The sequence below is a fragment of the Ochlerotatus camptorhynchus genome, unplaced genomic scaffold (assembly GCF_037179485.1).
Source record: "Ochlerotatus camptorhynchus isolate MF236.1 unplaced genomic scaffold, CSIRO-AGI_Acam_v1.1 ptg000204l, whole genome shotgun sequence".
In the NCBI taxonomy this organism is placed as follows: Eukaryota; Metazoa; Arthropoda; class Insecta; order Diptera; family Culicidae; genus Ochlerotatus; species Ochlerotatus camptorhynchus.
In genome coordinates, this window is record NW_027040694.1 from 676,796 (window position 1) to 700,954 (window position 24,159).

The 24,159-nt window shown below is 38.8% G+C and overlaps 1 protein-coding gene across 2 annotated transcripts in view; it reads left to right on the forward strand.

The window, feature by feature from the left end:
- The window catches only part of LOC135703000 (WD repeat domain phosphoinositide-interacting protein 2-like), a 110,472-nt gene extending 100,933 nt beyond the window's left edge, over positions 1–9,539 (forward strand). The window contains exons 2-5 of one of the 2 annotated variants that reach the window (XM_065224090.1): positions 2,736–2,904; positions 2,979–3,939; positions 8,188–8,313; positions 8,520–9,539. In XM_065224090.1, coding sequence (XP_065080162.1) covers positions 2,736–2,904; positions 2,979–3,939; positions 8,188–8,313; positions 8,520–8,635 — 1,372 coding nt within the window. In that variant the 3' untranslated portion in view covers positions 8,636–9,539. The remainder of the gene's footprint in view (positions 1–2,735; positions 2,905–2,978; positions 3,940–8,187; positions 8,314–8,519) is intronic. The other variant, XM_065224091.1, reaches the window with a different exon arrangement.
- The last annotated feature ends 14,620 nt before the right edge of the window (positions 9,540–24,159 follow it).

Genomic DNA, 24,159 nt, shown 5'->3' on the forward strand with positions numbered 1-24,159 from the left:
TTCCGGTTTTCGATTTCCCCCCGATCCAGACTTCCTGGCTGTCGACAAACGTTCCCCAAACACTTTAATTACATTTGTAACGGCTTTTAGCGATTTTGCCAACTTTGCGTGCGAGTAGCTCGGATTTTCGCGATGCGCGAGCAAAATTTTGATACGCTGCTCTTCTTGCTTGGACGGCATTTTGACAACTGAAGAGTGAATTCCAAAATCAAAATAGGAGCAACATTCTACACACACACACCTTCAAAATGAGGGGTGTTCAGGTTTTTTAAATGCAAAATTGAAAGAAATACGTCAAGTTGATATTGACCAAATTTTGACCGTATCACCCTTTATAGGAGGAGATCAGTGTTGGCATAATCATCAATCAAATGATATTTTTTCGCTCTCATACGCTCTTAATATCACGAGGGATGTTGGAACAAAATATCATGCTTGATATTGATTTTACAAGCTCCTTTGATATTGCGAGACTATTCACAACTTGCAAAAATCAAGCGGAGAGTTGACTTTAAGTGGACCCTACACGTTTGCTTTTATGTATTGACAATGGTATTGTCAATACATTCTATATTGACGTCATTGACAATAATTCTGTATTCCCATCATCAATATTATTGTCAATAATTCCCCTTCGCATCAATATACTGATACGTGTGGGGTTCGCTTTAGACACACAAATCATTCCGTTGCATATCGTTTTCTTAGAAAGAGAAAGTATAGTTTGCTATCTCTTTTTACTGTTCACCGACGGCAGACACGAAGTGACTGCTGCCAGCCGTTATAGAAGTTTCGGTTGCTTTCGGGTGTAAAGCAACTCAATCTCACCACAGTTTGTTGAGATTTGCAGCTGGTGAGTTTCGTTAGCTTGATATTCCGAGCTACGATATCACAGCTTGCAAAATCAACCGCAGCTGTATGCTTGTTGATTTTTGTCTACGAAAATCTAGCGTGGTCTTGGGCATTGGTGAGATTTGATTTTTTGATATTTTCCCAACACTGCAGGAGACAAAGAAGCGGATGACCATGAAGAACTTTGACTTTCTGCAGGGTTTCTCATTTGTAATCCTACACTTGCGCTCTTTGTTCCGATGCGGTGGCTTCACTTTGAGCGTTTTCGTTATTTGTCTTGGGGTGTCTTTCTTCTCTTCTCCGCTGATACGCACTTACGCAGTGAGTAAGCTCCTCGAGATCGTCAAGTTGACGATGACAGGAGCACATACAGCGGTAGAGGTAACAACAGCTGCAATTTTAAATCCCCATTAGACTAGATGCTTACGTCACATGATGACTTGAGTGTGAAACAATCGATAGAACTGTTTCCGCACATCGAAGGTACGTGAGCAAATCGGCGATCATCTCTTTTGCCAGTGGTGGCGGGGAAAGATACCCCTCACCATACCTCGCCAATAGGGGAGTTTGGTAAAGGACATGATTAACTCGATTCGTGCCTTCCTCAAAATTGACCTTTGCTCGCTTTCACTTATACTTATTCACTTTCGCTATATACAATTTTCACACTGCCGTACTCTAACTGAACTATCAACTCTATACTTTCATCTCCTCATCTATCGTATAAAATAAACACTTTAAGTCGGATATTTGTCGTTAAGCATCTTCAACTAAGCATATTTAGTTTACACACATTATAATTTAGAAACCCCCAAGTTATGTACCAATTGATACCATTGAATTGAAGTTTTGAGTATTCTGAGCAATAAGTCGATGTGAAATAAGATAGTACCAGTTTTGGCATAAGTTGTTCATTTATTGGCCGTAGGTGTGCTCTAGTTTTTGGCCGCAGTAATTTTTTTCAACGGAGCATTCTTCCATTGCTAATATATGCAATGAAATAATGCTCACGTGGGCCAGTATTTGGAGCTAGTTTTAAAAACTAGCTCATCTACCCAACAATATTTCGAAAAAAACGGCCGAATTTTAGCAAAAATGTGAATGATTGTCCATAACAAACAATTATGCATAGTTTCCTACAAATCAGAGAAGGTCTAGTTTTTTTTCGATTCGTCATTTGGCGTGGAACTGCTCATATGCGATTACTTTGCTTGATGGGACAAACTAAAGAGGATCTAGTATAAGAGAGGAGGGGATTCAAAACAAACTGCCTCGGCAACCTATGCCTGGAAGGTTTCTAGCAACACTGCCAATGCAATCAAGATAGGGCCTGCTCGATTGGCTTTGGCTTTGACAGTTCTTTGGCTAAAAACCAATTGGTCCGCTTTTCTCTTACTAGACCCTCTCTAGGACAATCTAACTTCATGTTGTTTTCGAATTTTTCATGATTAAAATCCGTAGTTTTATCATATGATATGAACCCAAGTTACAATTATGGCTTTATGAGAGCTCTGTAGACTATGGTTTAGACTTGTAGAATACTTTTAAACCTCGATAAAACTAACAATGTTACTTGGGAAAGCAGATGCCAATATATAGTGGATAATGGAAAATCCAGATGCGATTATAGGCAGTACCGTACTCCCCTAATTTATCATAACCAGGGTCATATAGAGCAACTCAACGAGAAAACTAATGGGAGTCGGCATTTCCATCAAATGGATGTGCTTGTGGAAAAAAAACATGATAATAATATTGTCGTATTAGAATATTGAGGTCCGTTATAAATTGCATAAAACAAAATTCATTCCTACATTCCCAAAAATACCTTCGCCAAGATATCATATTAATCATTATATTTCCTTCTCTTGACCCTCTTGCAGATCGCTCTCCGTGGTATCCGAGCAAGGATATCGATTGTTTTCACTGTCATCCGTCGATCGTGTGGACGAAATCTTCTGTAGCCATGACGAGGATACACGAATCGCTGAGCGGTTGTTCAGCAGCAGCCTGGTCGCGGTCGTTACCGCAAGTGAGCCGCACAAACTTAAGGTATTATTTGTGGGTGTGTGTGTGTGTTCCCAATTCCGATTCTACTACTTCCCTATCCCCCGTTCCCATTCCAGGTGTGTCACTTTAAGAAAGGGACGGAGATCTGCAACTACAGCTACCCGAAGGATATCATGTCGGTGAAACTGAACCGATCGAGGCTAGTAGTATGCCTGGAGGACAGTATTTATATTCATAACATCCGTGATATGAGACTGCTACATTCCATCAAGAACATGTCGAACAACCCGGTCGGCCTGTGTACGCTGTCGCTCTCGTCGCACCTGGCGTACCCGATCTCGTCGGCGACCGGCGAGCTGCAGATCTTCGACGCCGGCAATCTGACGTCCCGGCTGAAGATCAAGGCGCACGATTCGCAACTGTCGGCGATGAACTTCTCCTTCAACGGGACGCTGCTGGCTACGGCGTCCGAGAAGGGCACCGTGATTCGCGTGTTCTGCGTGAAGAACGGCCAGAAAGTGCACGAGTTCCGACGAGGTCTCAAGCGCCACGTTAGCATCGGATCGCTGAATTTCAGCATCTGTGCGAGCTACGTTGTCGCTAGTTCGAACACGGAAACCGTACATATCTTCAGAATCGATCCGAAGTCAATCGAACAGGCGGAACGTCGCAACTGTATCGACAACGGATCTTCGACTACTACCAACACTAGTAGCAGCAGCAATAATAATAACGACGGAGAGTCGCAGAATGGAAGCGACGGGGAGAAGGCGGTGGCGGATGACGCTTCGAACGGTGGATGGGGCATGGGCTTCATCGCTAAAGCCGTCACGGCGTACTTCCCGACCAATGTGGTGGCGGATGTGTTTTCGCAGGATCGAGCCTATGCTACAGTTCAGCTGGCCGAAGCGGGACTCCGCTACGAGTGTGTCATCGCCAAGGTGGAGAAGGAGACGCGCCTGCTGTTGGCGTGCGAGGACGGGTTCCTCTACTTGTACGATTTTGACGATTCGAAGGGCGGAGAGTGCAAGCTGATCCGGGCGCACGATCTGCGTATGCCACTGCATGGAATTACAGGTTAGTACATCTCAAAAGCAGCAGAAATTCTGCTCAGTGCAACTCATCTATTTTTTTTTAAATCTCTCGATTTTCCTCATTCGAAAAGAAAGTCCTAGATAATCAATTGAAATATTATTCAGTACTTAGTAACTTATATTTTTGCGAATTTGAGTGAACGAATTTCCAATTTGAGTTGGTGCAATCGGCCGTGCATTCCACTCAAAGTTCTTTTGAAATTATTGCGATTTTTCCCATTATAATTTCCGTCCTACTTAGCACAACCCGCGCTTTACCTCTCTTTTCTGAACGAGTTAAACAAAAAATGTAATGTGTCTGTCAAAGATGACTTCTAAATTTATTCTCCTTTTCATACGTACCTTTGGATTTGATAAAGAGTCACAAATTGTAGAGAGATTGTTTAAAATCTAATAGTGCTTCTTGATTCTAAATTCGTTCTACGAGCTTCAATTCCGCATTGAAACACCATTAGATTTTCTTCGTCCTGCGGAAAACGTAGAAAAAGGGAATTCGCTACCCAAATAACATTGCAAGTTTTATCACGGTTTTAAAGCATGCTACAAGTCTAATTCATAGTCTACAGAACCTCCCTAAAACCCTAATTGTTACTTGGGTAGGAGCGCTTCTTTTGTTTTGAAAACAATGAGCGTAAATATTCATACAATGCGCTCTAACAGGATTTATGTTGTAGCTAATGAACTAACGGATCGGAACAAACATGTTATTGATCACGTTGTACATCAGACATGTTACATTGGACGATTTTTCTCAATGAAATAATCAATTAGTGTTTTGTTCTACATGATACTACATTCCCTTTCACAGATTTCAGAGTAGAGTACCTAACTTTAGATTGGGCCCGCTTTTAGAAAATGAGCACCAATCATGTTAGGCAGTCCAAATGACCGAAGTAAAAATCATGTACCCATCATCAAACTTTACATTGGACAATTTTTGACCAATGATTATCTTAAATAAATGAAAGTAAATTTGGATGGGTGTTTTTGTATCACATACAATGATAGAAGAGCAAAATAGTTTGTATCGGTTAACTCGATTTGTTTACATTTTTTTTACTTACCACCTTCTGAAAAGTGACGCGAAACTTGTTCTGGTGTTTACTTTTGGCATCTTTGTTCTACACTGAACGAAAACATCCGCAATACTTGATTATTGCATTGCTCGAACTCTTTAACAATACGCTTTCAAATTTCGGATGATTGCCTTATGGTTAAATTCATCATCATATGATGATATTTATTTGAAAATTGGCTGTGAATCATATAGCGTTCAGAGGACAATAATTTAAGAATAGGATGACTTGCAAATGGTTTAAATAAGATTTATAATCCGATTGCTTACATTTCCATATTGAATAGCCATGAACAGTTATTGGTTTGTTTTGTTAGAGGAGACTTCCTCCACCATGAATAGACAATATTGGGTCACCACGCTTTACCAATGTTCATATCACCTCGGTTGTCAGCTCAGACCAGCAAATGACGTTCGAGCGAATTAATTACATCAAAATTTTGAATTATTTGCGTTATGGGGTTGAACCAATACCATATGGATTTCAATTTGGGATGACAATCATTCTACAGAAAGCATTACGTATTTCCTGTATTCGAGAGGAGCATCATCTGATTTCAAAACAACCTTCATCTGGTTGCTGCTATCATTCAAAAAAGCGATTTCTTTGTTTCGAGTTGAGTTGTCTGAGGTTTCATTAGAACAGTGGATGATGTTTTGGTACAGTGTATTGCTTCCAGCATGTTCACATTAAAGCCCTCTAGTTAAAGTATGGACGACTGTCACCACAAAACTGAAAAAAAGCTGTTCAATCGAGTAAAGCGGTGCATTTTGACAGTTCGATTACAACAACTTTTAACAGACGTCCATACTTTTACCAACAATCAATACGAAACTAATGATGCCTATTGGTCCCAAGCAAATCGATTAACGTACCTCATTCTAGTATAAATTCCAGTACTACACTATGTTTGTTTTGATTCGATATGAAAGTTTGACAGATAAAATAAGGGGTTCGTGGATTTTCATATGTTTCGAGGGGTGCATCGATTTGCTTGGGACCGAAGATAGTACCAGAGCTGAGCCAAAAAGTTGAGCTCGTTTCTTCGGGACCTTCTGGTCTTAGAGTTACCTCTGTGGTACCATTGTGCTTGCCACTGCCACATAATATACAAATTCATGCGTTTGGTATTGGCATCGAAAGCTCTCAATTAATAACCGTGGAAGTGCATTTAGAACACTAAGTTGAGAGCAGGCAATAAGCATGAAATGCAAATAAGAAGAAGAAGAATTAGCTAGGATTCCAATCGCCCTTGAAAGGGTAAATTTGTATTTTTAAACCTTATCCATGCCCTCTCAGATCTGGTGTTTCTCGGTTATTTTGTAAATTTCGAGGTAAATTGCATTTCTTCTACTCGGATCTGAAGAGGCTTACAAGATAAGAATGACGAGCATTTGTAACATTTAATTATGAAATCATATCCCTCCTTAAGCGAACCCCACACGTATCAATTTATTGACGCGAAGGCGAATTATTGACAATAATATTGATGGTGTGAACTCGGGTGTGAATAGAAATATCACAGACAAACAGACATAACACATTGAATATTTCTCACTGTAAAACATCGTCGCTGAAACATTACCGCCATCTGTTGAGTACACTGTGGTGGGCACTACGATGAACAGATGGCGATAGTGTGTAAACGTCAAAAGCAAGGGAATTGACTATGTGCGCCACAGGTGGTGGTACCATAGAGGTAACTCTAAGACCACTGGGTCCCGAAGAAAATCATTATTATTTTTGGCTCACTCAGTACCAGAACAACGGTCCCAAGCAGTCCCAAGCTATTTCACTCACCCCTGCATGTTCTGCATGAATCCACACACCCCTGATGTTATCTGTCAAACTTTCATAGCGAATCAAAACAAATATAGTGTAGTAATAGAATTTCAACTAGAATAGGGTACGTTAATCGTTTGCTTGGGACCAATAGGCTACTAAAGTGGTGAGCCAATTTAAAATCGTTAGTTTCGTATTGATTGTTGGTTGTACTGCGTTGAGCGAAGGTGGAAGCAAAGCATAGAAAAATTAGCAAATACACACACCTTTCTTCTGGGGTTGGAACCTTTTCTATCAAATTCGTTCGGAGTAGATGAGCAGCAGATGTCGCAATTCTGCCTGTCTCATAGCCGGCGTATTAGAAAACGGGAGGGTTGCCAGTCTTCTTGATATGTTGTGTTCGATATAATCCTAGTATAAGCAACAATCAATACGAAACTAACGATTTTAAATTGGCTCACTACTTGACTAGCCTATTGGTCCCAAGCAAACGATTAACGTACCCCATTCTTCTTCTTCTTCTTCGTTCCTTTATTTAACGTCGGTCTCTGTTCCGCAATCTAGTGCCAATCACCGACGGACATCGATTGCCATCCATTGTGCAGGAAGGCAGCTTCCACACCTGCGTAGGATATCGCACCCATTCAAACACACATGGGCCGGGACCAACGGCTTTACTTCCCTTTCCGAAGGAAGACGTGACCAAAGATTTTTATGCCTCAGAAAAATCCCACCGACCTCGGCTGGGATTGAACCCAGACCCATTGGGGTGTTAGAAAGCAGTCACGCTTACCACTACACCACCGGCGCCGGCTACCCCATTCTAGTCGAAATTCTAGTACTACGCAATGTTTGTTTTGATTCGCTATGAAAGTTTGACAGATAAAATGAGGGGTTATTGGTTTTTCCTATGTTTCGAGGGGTGAATCGATTGGCTTGGGACCGAAGAGAGTACCAGAGCTGAGCCAAAAAGTTGAGCACGTTATTTCGGGACCTTCTTGTCCTAGAGTTACCTCTATATGGTATAAGCACCGACAAACCGACATGAAGGACCATAGCAAAAACAATAAAATTTCTGACCAAAGCACACTACTGACATCTGGCTCCGTGTTCGCGGGAAATATTTAGCTAAGCCATGAACCAGCATGCAAAAGTTATGAATTGGTTCGTGTCTGATCCATTCTTGATAAATTATTTTTATCTAGATCAAAAAATCCTATGGTTTTGACAGTTCGGATCACTGCACGTTTAAATCGGCTGTTTACGATTTTCGGGCATAAGTCAGAATTAAGTGTCATGTCGGTTTGTCGGTGGTATAAGTATCAGTTGAATATGTAAATTTGACGTTACATTCTGTTTTTCCTTCTCCACAGAAGTTGACATCGGTGGCAACGAGAACGACACCTCCGTCCTGAATGTGACGATGACTAACTCGATGATACCGGCGCCGGGCACCTACGCCGGGGTCCTCAAGGGACGCCCCGGAGACCGAATGTCAGGTGAGCTCACCCACAGAAATATACTTTTAAACACACTAACCCCCCTCCAGCAAACTAGCCAATGGAACTAATCTAAGCCTCTCGTCCTATCGTCTCGTTCTTGCTATATTTCTCTATCGTCCACGTCGTGTTGTGTCGTCCTCGTCCCGTCGCGTCGTGTTGTGTCCACATGCTATTACCCGCCTCCTTCCTTGGTCATATTCCAGCAGATTCGGATCGCTGCCGTGATTTGCGCGAAGCAGTCGAGTACCCGATCAAGAACACCATCCCGCTGTTCGACGACATGCAGTTCCCGCCGGTTACCCCCATCACCGTCGAATGACTATCCGGCGACGTCCGGACGCCGAAGATCAGCTCCATTGGTGGCGGTGGCAAGAAGCGTCACGCCAAGTAGGTGGGCTGAGTGGGCGGAGCAGTACCCAATATAACACATACATACGAGGAACAACCACACAGCTTCGTGTTTCGAGTTTTTTCATTTCTACGTTTCTGAATGTACAGCTCTGAAGATGTGTATCTCTCTGTTATTGCTTTTAAATATGATCATAAAGGTTTTTTTTTCGTCTGTTAAGGTAATGTTTATGTCTAGTAACTGTAAGTCCCATATTTTCTGACTATTTTGATAAGCAAGAATTCTATTGGCATTTGAGTAATAATGTGAGTGTGACTTGCCTATATGATTTAAGCAGTCATTCGTTGTTTTCGAAATTTGTAAGAAAAAAATATTTACAAAAATTGTGACAAAAAATCTCATGTCTCTGTTGCTAAAACTATGAAACAGGTCGTAGCGTTAAAACAAGCAATAGTATTGACGGCAAGTCAGGTAAAATTAATTTAGAGTGTAAACGCCATCACCCTTCATACAGTTTTATGACATTTTCCATAGAATTTCATCGAAGCTTCTTATCCTTATTTTCTAAATACAAAAAAAAAACAAACTTATAACTACTTATTAACATCATCGGAATGGCAGAAAAGCGAACATGAAGTGAGTAAAGAACCGAGAAAAAACGCTTTCAGCTACTGCCATAAGACGATAAGTACTAGTACTAGTAGTGAATTGCGAAAAACCTGAAAAAATGATACCAAAAACAGTATAAAAAATCGTCGTGTAAAAATCTACAAAAAATACTCAAGCTGTTAAGTTAATTTTAAGTTTCCCACAACAACGTTGTAAAGTATACAGAGAGATGATAAAAAAATATATTTTCTTATTTATTATTTTAGAGCAAGTTGTAAATATCTGGAAAACAAACAGTTTCCCTTCGTTCTTCATTTTCTGCTTCGACTTTTTTTTTCGACACCAATTATACACATACTGATCAAAGCACAAGTGTATTCTTTTTTTTTATTGAGCGGTAAAAACTTGAACTAAACGAGTCAAAAAACGTAAAAATATTTGAGAAAAAAAAAGTACCTAAAAATGAGCATGAACAAGAACGCAAATATGGTTAACGACTCCCCCTGCTGATGAAAGAATACATATACAAAAAATAGACTACTAACGAAGGCAACACATCACAAAGACTGTCAACTTTCCTAAAGGGTGACGTCATCGACCGCTCGAAGGTAAATGCTCGGGTAAATGCACCGATCGAATTTGATAGCAAAGATTATAAGCATTGCAGGTAATGTTGCCAGTCTGCTTGATATGACGTCTTCGCTGCTAATCAAATGCGTGTTTTTCTGCACACTACCGTACTATTCAATGGAACAAGTTAAATGATCAAGATACAGATGCACTTAAACGCGCAAAACCTTATACCGAACCACCTGCCATCTGTGTGTCATAACTGCAACCAATCGTGACTATTTGAATGTGAAACACATAGATGGCAGCACCTAATTGGTACGATATTGGATTTGCGTTGCGATTAAGTGCAATTTACCATCACACTGCGCTGGTGTTAGTAGTTGGGAGAAAACTTATTTTAACCCACGCACACACACACACACCGACAAGAAAATAGTAGAATTTGAAATAGAACGATATCAGTAGCTCCAATCATTGTTCTCTTTCTTCTGCCATGCAATTAATAATGCTGCTAACTAACCATAACAAAGTGACACTACTTAAACTCTGCGAGAATACAAAAAAACAACAACAAACAAACGGAAAAGAAAGCCCACAAACTGCAAAAGAAACAATGTTAAACTTCTTCAGAAAATAAAACCACACACCTACACAGACAGACACACACAATCAATCAGCTAACGCGCTATGTGAGCCTCAGAAAAAGCAGTACCCGCGCGAGCACGATGAACCAAACAACTCTTTTTTTTCTTCTTCTTTCTAATTAAGCAGTCGCGATAATATTAGTTCGCAATCAAGCAAAAGCAGCAAAACCCTTAAACTGGTTATCGATGTTATCGCCTCGCCTCGTGGTACATTTGTGATACGCTCGGATCAGTTTTCCGAGGACTATGGAGAGAGGAAAATCGGCGATTGTGATGGAAGTTCCCATTCTTCTCATCCTCCTCCCCTCCCCCTCCCACCCAAAAAAAAAACAGCCGGACGAGTTTGGACGAACGACGTTTGTAGCTTAGTACTGAATAATGGGACAGGATCATTTGAACGGAAATAAAAGAAAACAAAAAATATTACCTAGATCTATAATAAACGAAACAAACAAGCAAAACGTTTCAACGTGTAGCAAATGATGAATATGTATTTTTCAGAGTTTCCATATGAGAAAAAAAAACTATTGATTGAAAAAAGGTAAAAATAAAATTCGTATACCTGATGACCAGCAACAAAAAAAAAACCGTAACTTCTGCTGTGTCTGATTTGTTCGGCGGCGCAAAGCTGACGATCTTGATCCGAAAATCCTTCTATGAGTAAACACTTTCCCAGATATTATCGGTTGCTCGCGTGGTTCAACCCAACCATAGAGGTAACTCTAAGACTAGTAGCAACAATCAATATGAAACTAACGATTTTAAATTGGCTCACCACTTTAGTAGCCTATTGGTCCCAAGCAAACGATTAACGTACCCTATTCTAGTCGAAATTCTAGTACTACGCAATGTTTGTTTTTACATTCGCTATGAAAGTTTGACAGATAAAATGAGGGGTTATTGGTTTTTCCTATGTTTCGTGAGGTGATTCGACAAGCTTGGGACCGAAGATAGTACCAGAGGTGAGCCAAAAAGTTGAGCACGTTTCTTCGGGACCTACTTGTCTTAGAGTTACCTCTATGCTAGTAGGTCCCGAAGAAACGAGCTCAACTTTTTGGCTCAGCTCTGGTACTATCTTCGGTCCCAAGCTAATCGATGCACCCCTCGAAACTTAGGAAAATCCATGAACCCCTCATTTTGTCTGTCAAACTTTCAAAGCGAATCAAAACAAACATGGTGTAGTACTAGAATTTCGACTAGAATGGGATAAGTTAATCGATTTGCTTGGGACCAATAGGCTAGTCAAGTAGTGAGCCAATTTCAAATCGATAATTTCGTATTGATTGTTGGTTCAACTGCAGTACTGAATTCTGCTTTTTACGCTAGCCTACTTTAAATATTGAATCACCCCCATTTGACATTAGACGCTTGCCGTTATTGGCGTTGACGGCACCGTCGATAAATTTGCTCTTCCAGCAAATATAGACAGTTTCTTATGGGAATTTTCGGTGGAGTGAAAGGATAGTACAAAGTCCGCCATGTTTCACGCACAGTCTGACGTTTGCTTATGGATTTTCTCATTGGAGTAAAGAGCTACAGAGTCGCCGTCAACGCCAATAGCACCTTTATTAAAGCCCTACAGTAAAAGCAACAATCAATACGAAACTAACGATTTTAAATTGACTCACTACTTGACTAGCCTATTGGTCTCAAGCAAATCGATTAACGTACCCCATTCTAGTCAAAAATCTAGTACTACACAATGTTTGTTTTGATTCGCTATGAAAGTTTGACAGATAACTTGAGGGGTTAGTAAATTTTCCTATGTTTCGAGGGGTGAATCGATTGGCTTGGGACCGAAGATTGTACCAGAGCTGAGCCAAAAAGTTGAGAACGTTATTTCGGGACCTTCTAGTCTTAGAGTTACCGCTATGGTGTAAGTGACTTTGATCGATTCTCTTCATCGACTTTCTCTTTCGTTAATAATTCAGCTGTAAACACATTCCTTGATTCTTGTACCATTCTGGATGCTAGATGAGAACCTCCTTTATCAAACTATGTGGCAGAAATAGCGCAAAATCTGTTTATAAAGCTGTAGCTATCAAAAGAGAAAGTCGATGAAGAGAATCGATCAAAGTCACTTACACCAACAATCAATACGAAACTAACGATTTTAAATTGGCTCACCACTTTAGTAGCCTATTGGTCCCAAGCAAACGATTAACGTACCCTATTCTAGTTGAAATTCTATTACTACACTATGTTTGTTTTGATTCGCTATGAAAGTTTGACAGATAACATAAGGGGTGTGTCGATTCATGCAGAACATGCAGGGGTGAGTGAAATAGCTTGGGACTGCTTGGGACCGTTGTTCTGGTACTGAGTGAGCCAAAAATAATAATGATTTTCTTCGGGACCCAGTGGTCTTAGAGTTACCTCTATGCTTACACCCCTTTCCTTCTAAGGCTCTCTGAAAATAATTATGTCTTCTCTTCGAGCAAATCCCCTTCATCATCAACAGAAACACGTTCGATTAGTTTGCATGCTGTTTGTCTTGGCTTGTGAAACTAATGTTCTACCCGACAACAACTCAGCAGCACGAGACTCCTTGAACTGTGTCTCAGCGTCGGCGCACTACTGGGCAAACTTGAGGGGCTACGCGGACGAAAAGGCACTCAAGCTTTCAAATGAACTGAAACACAGCGCGGATCAACTTAAATACGGTATTTATTTTTCTCCAATTAACGATAGTGTGGATTGTGAGGTGTGCCCACCGACAAACCGACATGAAACTTAAACTTAACTCTTGATCGAGAATCCATTACGGCGGATTCAAATGTGCAGCGATCCCATCTGTCAAAACCATAGAAATTTGTTATCTAGATAAAAATAATTTTCCCGGAATAGATTAGACTAAAGAGCCTAAATTTATAAAGAGGTGGCATGTCAAAATTGGAACAATCGATTGTCTGTCAAAGTCATACACGGATAGAAATCTCCTTATACCTTTTGGCAAATTTCTATTGCTGATTATTCATAAAATGTATAAGTCAACTAATAAGCAGACGCCTTGCAAAAAGTTAATGAAGCTCATGTGTCAAATGAAATGTATAAGCGGTCACACATACCTTTTATGCATTCTTGTAGGACCTGTGGTTTGTCTTATGGAATATATAAGGCTGATGCTTTGGCAAAAATGTATAAGTGAAACACATGAATAAAATAATTGATTTTCGTTTCGTGTAGGAAAAGTCATTCCAATCGAGCAGAAGACCTGTAAAATGGATAAGATGTCGTCTCTTTATAAATTCAGGCTCTTTAGATTAGACACGAACCAACTCATACATTTTGTATGCGTGTTCGTGGCTACACACCAAATTTAAATCGCTGAAAATCAGCAAAATTTTGCTGATTTTAGACTTGATGAAAGATTAGCAAACGTTTCAGCAAAATAATGCTGGTGAATTTTTCAGCAATAAGGCTGTCCACGAGACAGTTGCGATCAGCTGACTTTTTTGTTTACCAAGAACTTTTGACGGATCACAGTAGAACTGACAGTTCACTCTCATATGAATTTCTGCTCTGTTTATGTTTACATTCAGCACCATTAACACCAGATCACTCACACACTCTTGATTTCTAGCTGTCAGTTCCACTGAGAAACACTCCACTCCACTCTTGGATCACCTTATCCCAGCCGAGGTCGGTGGGATTTTCTGAGGCATAGAAATCTCTGGTCACGTCTTCCTTCGGAAGGGAAGTAAAGCCGTTGGTCCCGGCCTATGTGTGTTTGAATGAGTGCGATATCCTACGCAGGTGTGGAAGCTGCCTTCCTGCACATTCGATTATCGTCAATGGATGGCAATCGATGTCCGTCGATGATTGGCACTAGATTGTGGAACAGAGACCGATGTTAAATAAAGGAAATAAGAAGAAGATTGTGAGGTGTTGTGATCGATTTTCTGGCACATACCCTTGACGATGATGGTGACTACGACGACTGCAGTCCAGCGAGCGTTCGCTGCGGTTCCAGAATGATTCTCTCGATGGCGGATGATGAAAGACCGATCTTGTCGGCAAGATGGCGGTACCACCGCTCGGTGAAATTCCGGTACAATTCAGGCAATGGCGGATGAAGCAAGGCTGACCGAACGTCGACTGTAGTGCGATGGCGATTTGGTTTTACCGGGGCTGGTATAGCGGTTTGTGGAGATGGTTCCGATGCACAGGCGCTTTTTTCTGACGAAGCCAGTCGACGACGGCAAGGCCGCCCTCTGTCGAACCGGGAATGGATATTGGGCTGGGGTGGGACGTGCTGTCAAATCAGCCTACTGATAATTCTTGTATGAAATTGGTTTCAAACGTCAACAAACCCTGTAGCACAGACAAACAGACATATTACTCACAAGTTGTTCATCGACCAAGCATTTAACGGTCAATTTAAAAGTATCTCACTTGGTAGTACTGCCACCTGTGGCGCGCATAGTCAATTCCCTTGTGTTTGACGTTTACACACTACCGCCATCTGCTCAGCGTACTACCCACCACAGTGTACTTAACAGATGGCGGTAATGTTTTATCGACGATGTTTTACAATAAGAAATATTCAATGTGTTATGTCTGTTTGTCTGTGCCTGTAGGTTTCTTATGGCTTGTTTAAGTTTGGAACCAGTTATGCGAGGTAGGAGACGATTGTTCGTGTTTGACAGCCACCTCCCCCCCCTTGGTATTGGGTCGTTTAACTTCGAAAAATATACCAATTTGTATACATCATCTGATGGAGCTTCGTTTTCTGAGCACATCGATATTTTTATCGATTCCGTAGACATTCATCTCGATTTTTAAATCAAGATTTAAATGTTTGATCCTTGACACTAAATCTATTCCTTGACACAAAGATGAATACTAAGATGAAACTGTCGGAAGAAAAACTTTCTATTTTAGTGTCCTCTTTCACGGTCCCTTTCATCCAATGAATACCCCCCGTATTCAAGGTAATTTTGTGGTTTTGCTGCCCCTTTGGTAGAGATGAAATTTTGCGCTCATTTTTATCAAAACAAACACACCAAAATCAGAGATGTCCCATTTTTTAATTACTCGATTAACAACTAATCGATTATTTTTTGTTCGCTGTGCTGCCATTTTTCAACCAATAAGAGTGCAGCACATGTTTGAAACGATCGGTGGTGATGATCCTATGGAGATGTTAATGCTTATATCGGCACGATATAACCGATTACATATATTTTACTTTTCGGTTCGTTAATCGATTTATCAATTATTCGAATGAAAATCGGCCATCCCTTGATGAATGTGAAACGTCATTTCAAATATAAGGACCGTACATAAATAATGATACAATTTGAAAGGGACCGGGACTAATCATAAATTACGTCCCCATGGTAACTGAAATAAACACGAGTGTTCACCGGTTGGAGACCCTTTTGACTCAAGGGTAATTTTTGAAAAGGGCCTATGTGTTTTTGCACACATACTTTTAAAAAAAATGTAGTTCGAAAACAGTTGTTTGTAGAAAAAAATTTACTAAGAAGGAGTTGTAGGAAACTAATAAAGCTTTATAAAAAAATATACACGGAATTTTTTTTTTCGTTTTTTTACAAAAAAAATTTAAAATAAACTTCAAACTTCAAATAACAAAAAAAAACGTATTTTTGATTTTTTTATATTTTTTTAATAAAAACTTAAATAGAAAGCAGAAGTTTTGAAAACAACTCCAGGATGGACAAACTTTTAATAAAAAAGTTTTTCTAAGAGCAACTTTTAAGGCATTTTTGAAACTTTCATTATTTACGGCAAAATGCTCAGTTTGATGTCAGTATATAATTATAAAAATCATTTCAAACGATAATGCTCATATCGATAAACTTCCTACACACAAAAAATTATCGTTAATTAAATTGAAAAAACCATTGGTAGAATTAAAAGTTTGCGTTGGTTCTTTTTGGTAGAAAGTCTTTAGCATTCAAAACAAAAGTCAGCCAACTGTCAATTCAAAAACAACTCAATTTTTACTTTTAAAAGTAGAAACTTTCAAATCAAATTGTAGAACTGTCAATATAAAAACCCATGTTTTAAATAGACTCACGAAAGCATTTAATTTAAAAGATGGGCATTTTTAACGCAACGATGTATGTTTTCATTTCAAACATGAATTATTTTTTAATTCGACTGCTATATGCTTTGAAGAAAATAAAAATAGAATTTTTTTATTTAATATATATTCGTTTATTTATATTTTTGATGATGACTGAAAGGGCACTGCATTGTGGAATCTTCCATGAGAAGCATTTTACGCAAATGATACAGTTGGTGATGGTGATGGTGGGAGTAGCCTTTCTTTCCGGCAAGACTGACGAGGCTGCTCAAAACACATAAATTAGTAAAATCGGAAGCATGATCGAAAGTTTTCGAAAATTTCATCAACCTACCTCCAAATCCCGTAACTGGAATATCCTTCCGATCCTTCCACTTGATAGCGTCAGAAGAGAAACAAGCGCGCCGGCTTATGAAAATGTGGGAAACTGCTGCTGCTCATGCATGTTAGCTGCTGGTTTACTTTCTTTTTCACATGTCTAATTTGGCGGGAAACGGTGGTCCAGTACTGTCAACAACTTTGCAATGAAGAGGTTTTTGACAGTTTTTCGACTTTTATTCTAAAAAATACACTTTTAAAATTACAAGCCGAAAGTGAAAGCAACACTTTTAAACCAAAAAAATATGTTTTATTTTGAAAATTTTCATAGTTAAAACGACGAAATTTGGCAAACTTTTAATTTGATCATGCAATATTTTTATAGCAACAATTTTTGTTCTTTGTGTGTATATGTAACAGTTTTCGAGATATTTCAAATTTACTTTCATCATAATAAATTTTTTGTAGAAAATATGCCCTTTTCATAAGTTATACGTGGTTGTCCATCAAATATGATAAGTTTTGCAAGATATGCATGTACTTACTTCAACTTACCCTTGCACCAATAGACTATTGGAAAATTGATTTTAAACTTGTAAGATAAATAAGATAAATAAATGAAATACCTATGCGTTTTTATTTGCATCTTACATTTATTACTTTCGATCGCCTTTAATAATAATAATTTGTACATAAACCTTTTCGTTGGATATATTTTTATTTGATGAACTTTTGATTGGCATGTTTTTAAATGTTATGAATGGTGCGTTCTTCTTCATTCGAAAATAGTTTCGCTGATATTTTATTTTCGGAAATCGGAACAATACAGTGATATTTTCTCATTGATGTGTATTGTGTACATGCTGTCAAACTCGAAGTCGTGTTTTTCGATTCAACGAAAATGGAGGTGAACCAACGCGAGTTGAGAGAACAAATTCTTTCCAAACACCTGGAATTTCCTGACCTGTCGCACCGGCAGTTGGGAAAAATGTTGAACATTCACCATTCAACCGTCTCCAGAGTGTTGAAGCGGTTCCAGGAGCGGTTGACGTTGGACCACGGCAAAGGAGCTGGAAGAAAACCGGGACCGGAGAACAAAAAGACGGAGGGAAAGGTGAAGCGGATGATTAAAGCAAATCCCAACGTCTCAAGCCGTGATTTGGCTAAAAAGATCGGCATGTCGCAGAGCTACGTCCAGAATGCAAAGAAGAGAGCTGGACTACATACATACAAGGTACAGACAGAACTTCCCAAACCGCGGTGAGCGGCAACAATCGACGGCTAAAACTCAGGCACGGAAGCTCTACGAGAAGATTCTGACAAAATATGGCTGCTGTGTGATGGACGACGAAACGTATATAAAAGCCGATTTTAAGCAAATTCCGGGGTTGGAGTTTTTCACCGGCAAGAGCAAGTTCGATGTGGACGACAAATTTAAGAAGAAGAAAATGTCGAAGTTCGCCTCCAAATATCTCATTTGGCAGGCCATCTGCTCTTGCGGACTGAGGAGTGAGCCTTTCGTGACAAAGGGCACAGTAAATGGCGAGATCTACAAATCTGAGTGCCTCGAGAAGCGCCTTTTGCCGTTCTTGCAGCAGCACGACGAAGCTCCGCTATTTTGGCCAGATTTTGCATCATGCCACTATTCTAAAAGTGTCCTGAAGTGGTATGAGGCCAATTCTGTCCATTTTGTTCCAAAGGACATGAATCCGCCAAACTGTCCGGAGCTGCGCCCGGTGGAGCAGTACTGGGCAATAATGAAGCGGGAACTTCGGAAGAGCAAGAAGACAGTCAAAGACGAGAAGGACATGTTAAGAAAATGGAAAAAAAAAAACTGAGAAACTGGTACCGGATGACACTGTAAAGACTTTGATGGAGGGCATCAAGCGAAAATGCGTTCAATTTTACACTCAAGGCTCCATCGATTAACTTTTCTTTTGATTTTTGAAGTAAATATATGTATAAAACTACCCTAAAATGTTGGTTTGATTCTAAACATTATAAGAAAATTGGCATGACATTTTCGGTGTCGCAATAATTTCGTGTTCGCCCTTTATATGTTTTTTTTATAATAAATGATCAAAATCACTGCTAATTTGGCTCCTTCACGCAGAGAAATATATTTTAATTTAAACAATATTCTGTATTGAGTTCAATAAAAAAAAATCGTTGTCTCCCGGCTAAAAATAAATATTGTTGACACCAACATTTTTTTTTTCTATTGAAAGTCAAAGAAAATATTTTTTATTATTTTTAAATCATTGATCAAAAATAATTTTCTTTGAAATGGCGAAACAATTTATGAAATAACAATTTTTGTTTGTTGAATCAAGATTTTTTTATTCTTTGAATCAAAAATATCAGCCCATTGTTGAAATCTCGGTTGAAATTGAATAAAAAATATCAATCTCTGATCTGATCTGATTTTTGTTGAATAAACAATATTTTTTAAATTAAAAAATTTGTTGTTTTGAACATAAAATAAAATATTGTTGATTCAACCATAACCATTTTTTAAAACAAAAATATCGAATTGTTGAGTTTAAAAAAGATTTTCTTTTGTTTCAACTAGGTACATACATTCAATTACTCCCTGCGCTTTGGTCGTTGTGCCAATTTGGTCGTGGCCCATTTCGAGTATGAGAGAGTGATTGCAGTTTGCTCAAAAGTGCCTGAGTAAATTGCAAATACTGTCGATGATTACCCGTAGTTGTTACAGTGAAGATATACACCCATAGGTATTCTCGTTTATGTCTGGACCGAGGGGGGCGACTCTATCTACGATGCATTAAAAATTGTGTTTTAATGTGGTTAGCTGCGCGCACGCTGAGTAGATAGAAAGAAGATTCATGACGATTCTGAAGATTTTCTTCAAAAATATGATGCCGATCCAAGTAGATTCGAGAAATGAAAGAAGATTTTTCGAAGATTGATTCGCTAATGTGAGATTTGTTGAGCATCTAGCATTGGGATTTAGATGTGTCGCCCCCTCGTGTCTGGACCGTGTTTGCCATACAGAAACATTTTTATTTGATTTTGAGTGGTGGATGGGTTTCGGGCGTGGACGGGCATATGGGTGATAATATTAAGTTTACGTTAGTATAACGTTGAAAAATTGAGAAATGTATCGCTTTAGTTTGAGAAGCACTTCACTTCGCAACCGATGAACCATTCTGACGGCCCACATTACCGTGCAGGCGCCGTGTGTTGGCAGGGTCCAATATTGGACAGTTTAATGTTTATAAAGTATCATCAGTTAAAATTGTATTTTTGAGCTTTATCTCTATACATTAGACTAATACAAAATTTTAAATTTTCGCTGCACAGTGCTCAAACGGTTCCAAATTGGGCCCTGATTAGCCTCCCAAAATTTGAACTCATTTAGTGAGAAACTGACTTGGCACAAACCATTTGAAGTTTATATGGGAATTACTATGGAGAAACCATAATTTCGATTCATATGTATCTCAAAATTCACCAGTTCACTCTACTTTAAAAAATGATAGCTGAACTTCTTGAAAATTTTCACAGCTTTCGAAGACCAGCTTTCGATCAAATGTAAGGAACAAAAGTTATTAATGATTCAAGTCACTGATGTCTTATGATTATGCTCAATCATCTGTTCAGCAGGCAACATTGGTGTTTATGGCGCGTAGAATAGAGGACAAAAACCATGGCTACTATTGACGAGTGCACGGATAGATTTGAGTTCACTCACTCGACAAAAAGTGACACAACAGCGGGGCCCTGTTTACTAAAAATGAACATATATGTGTTCATTTTTAGTAAACAGGGCCCCGCTGTTGTGTCACTTTTTGTCGAGTGAGTGAACTCAAATCCATCCGTGCACTCGTCAATGTCACACTGCAGAATACAGTGTTGCTCACAATATAGCTGCTTAATCTTGCCATAAGATTATCAATCTCTTAAACAATTAATAACTATTTAATTTGACGTTTGGCTGAAAAACGATTTTCTTCATAGTTGTAGCTGATGAAAATTCCCATAAGAATAGCAATAGAATTTGTTAACAGTACAATATGTAAAAAGGTTAAAAGACAATGAACAAAAAGTTTTGTTTTCCCATAGTAATCTCCATATAAACATCAAATGGTTTGTGCCAAGTCAGTTTCTTATCAGATGAGTTTAAACTTTCGGAGGCTAATCAGGACCCGATTTGATACCGTTTGAACACTGTGGAGCGTAAATTTCAAATTTTGCATCAGTCTACTATACATTCTTAGGTGTTTCTTAGTAGATTATCATATTGGTGTACGCTGATTCAAAGAGTAAATAGAATTAACATTGAGCTGTCCATAGTTGGTCGTTGTTGAACTTGTGGTACTTGCACAACATTTCATGTGAGTACCAAAGTAACCATATAATCACAAAATAACTTTAAATGTAGGTTCAGAGTGAGACAATGTCTCTTAAATATAGTTAGTTGGGTATTTAGATGAAACTATTACTTTAAAAAACTAATCCTTGCTGTATCTCTTTTTCGTTTGCATGTAACACTATTTGATATTACTAACCACACTGAACGTTCATTCCGAGTGGTGAGCGAACCTGAAGAAGAAGAAGATGACTATTAGACTGATGCAAAATTTGACTTTTTCGCTCCACAGTGCTTAAATGGTTTCATATCGGGTCCTGATTAGCCTCCCAAAGTTACAACTCATTTGGTTAGAAACAGACTTTGCACAAGCCATTTGAAGTTTACATGTAAATTACTATGGAAAATCTCAACTTTTTGTTCATTGCCTTCTAGTCTTTTTCCATATTGAGCTGCGAAACAGTTCGATAGCCATTCTTATATAGAATTTTCTCAGCTACAACATTGCTTAAGATCGTTTCTATGTAAAACGAGACAGGAAAAAGTTATTAATTATTTAAGAGATTGGTAAACTTATGACATGATCAAGCAGCTGCTCTGTAGGCAACACTGTATTTTGCAGTGTGACATAGTAGCCATGATTTTTGTGTCCTATTCAACGCCCCTGAAACACCAATGTTGCCTGCTGAACAGTTGATTGAGCATGATCATAAGACATCAGTGCATTGAACCATTGATAACTTTCGATTCTTGCATTTAATCAAAAAGTGGTCTTCAGCAAAGTTGTAGCTGGGAAAATTTCCTACAAGTAGGGTCAGGTGGGGCAAGTGTGCCACGTTAAGAAAATCTTTCAATAAACATAGGTTAATCTAACTTTTTTTTAAACAAATGATGTACATAGAATCTTAAACATCCTCTACTTAAACCTGTTGTATCTGAAACTGAATATGTAAACGTTAAATATTTTTTCTTAATTGTTTTCATATGCCTTATCAACAAAGGCTAAAAAACAGTGTGGGGCAAAAGTGCCACCCCCATGGGGCAAGACGGCCATATAACTCAATAACAAGAAAATCATCCAAATTTCGCAATCAAACGGTTTATATTCTTCTTAAACTACTTTTTAATTAGTCAACAAGGTGAAAGATTTAACCAACAGTGTCAAGTACTCCTTTAAACATGTATTAAAAAAAATTAAGCCTTAAAAAAGCATTGTGCAATTTTATTGTTCGTTGTAATAAAAATTCCAGTTCCAGTTCCAGTTTGATAACATGCTCAACTAGTTCCTGTTCCTGTTGCACAGAAAAAACTTGCTCGAAGCGCCCCAAATGTTGCGATCCAGGTTCCAACGCCAGCAGCACATATTTCGATAGCGTTTTGCGAGAGACACCGTGTTCCACTGCTGCTCTTCGCACAGAAATCCCATATTTAGTCACGGATCGTATGGCCGCAACCATATTCTGTTCCGACCACGATTTACGCAACGATTTTCGCTTGTAGACACGCACCATCACTTCGAAACTTCACTCTGAGGCGACAACTTTTTGAGGTTATATGTCTTGTTTACTATGGCTCTTTTGCCCCAGGCAAGTATGGCGCTCTTGCCCCCGTGGAGAAGACGAATTTCAAATACGTTTTTTGAGGATCTACATGCAACAATAAGTATTTATATATTGAGGGTCGCAAAATGTATTACCGTACAATAAAATCTACATCGTATTATTAAATTTTCTTAGAAAAATCATGAGAAAAAGCTTATTTTATGTCATCGATTTCTTATAACATTTTGAAGTTTTCGACAACGTGTAAGTTTTTTAGATTTTTTGATAATATTTACATCATAATGTATAACCAAATTTGATGCAGTATATCTGAAGGGCTTTTTATAGCATCCCATTAATAAGAAATATAAAAAATGTATTTCAGGCTTCGATACAAGCAGGTGGCACTTTTGCCCCATATGGCACTCTTGCCCCACCTGACCCTACTGTTGAAAGCTTTTGAAGCAGACCGATATGGTGAATTATTAGATAGACATGAACAAAAATCTTGGTTTTACCATAGTAATTCCCATACAAACTTCAAATGGTTTGTGCCATCTCAGTTTCTCACCAAATGGGTTCAAATTTTGAGAGGTTAGTCAGGATCCGATTTGTAATCGTTTTAGTATTGTGGAGCGAAAATTTCAAATTTTGCATCACTCTACTGACTATACAGGATGACCCCCTTCTTGGAACGAGTGTATTGTTAATGGACCTGGTCTACAATTCAAAGTTGGATTCTGTGATTATAAGTATCACATATAAGGTAAAATAGGTAGTATCATCTTTATCGAAATGTAAGTATTATTGACAATAACCATAACTAGATGATATGCAAATTTATACGATAGGTAACTGGATCAACGTTGTTTAAACATGCGCATTCAATCGTGACGGCATCTAATTCTGCATTTTAAACCTACCCGACCGTTTTCCTTTCTACAATCCCTGAGCCGCTGGTTCGCCATAAGTGTACCTCGCAGAACTTTTTTAATGCCCATGGGTAAAGATGCTGTGTTGCTCACTCCTCTCCCCTTCCCTGGTGTATTATGGATGGTGTGAATATTCACATCGGTGACATGGCCCCTGACCCCCTTGTACATCATAAATTGAAAATGAAAAAATGAACAACATACATTAAATTTATCTGCGTGTTGTTATTAAAAATATAGAAGTTTGAAAATGGGCGTTAAAAGATTCCTTAAACTTCCAACAGACTCAATCAATCAAGCCCAAAACTATACCGATAAACTTTGAATGTGTGATTAATCAGCAGGCAAGATTTCAGCCCACGCCAAGAAAAATCACACCCCTTTGAACTTATTTAGAGAAAACCAAAAATTTTGTCATACAAATTTATTAAAATATTTTTCAAAAATAAAATTGTATTTCTTCATTACACCATCTGAACCTTATCT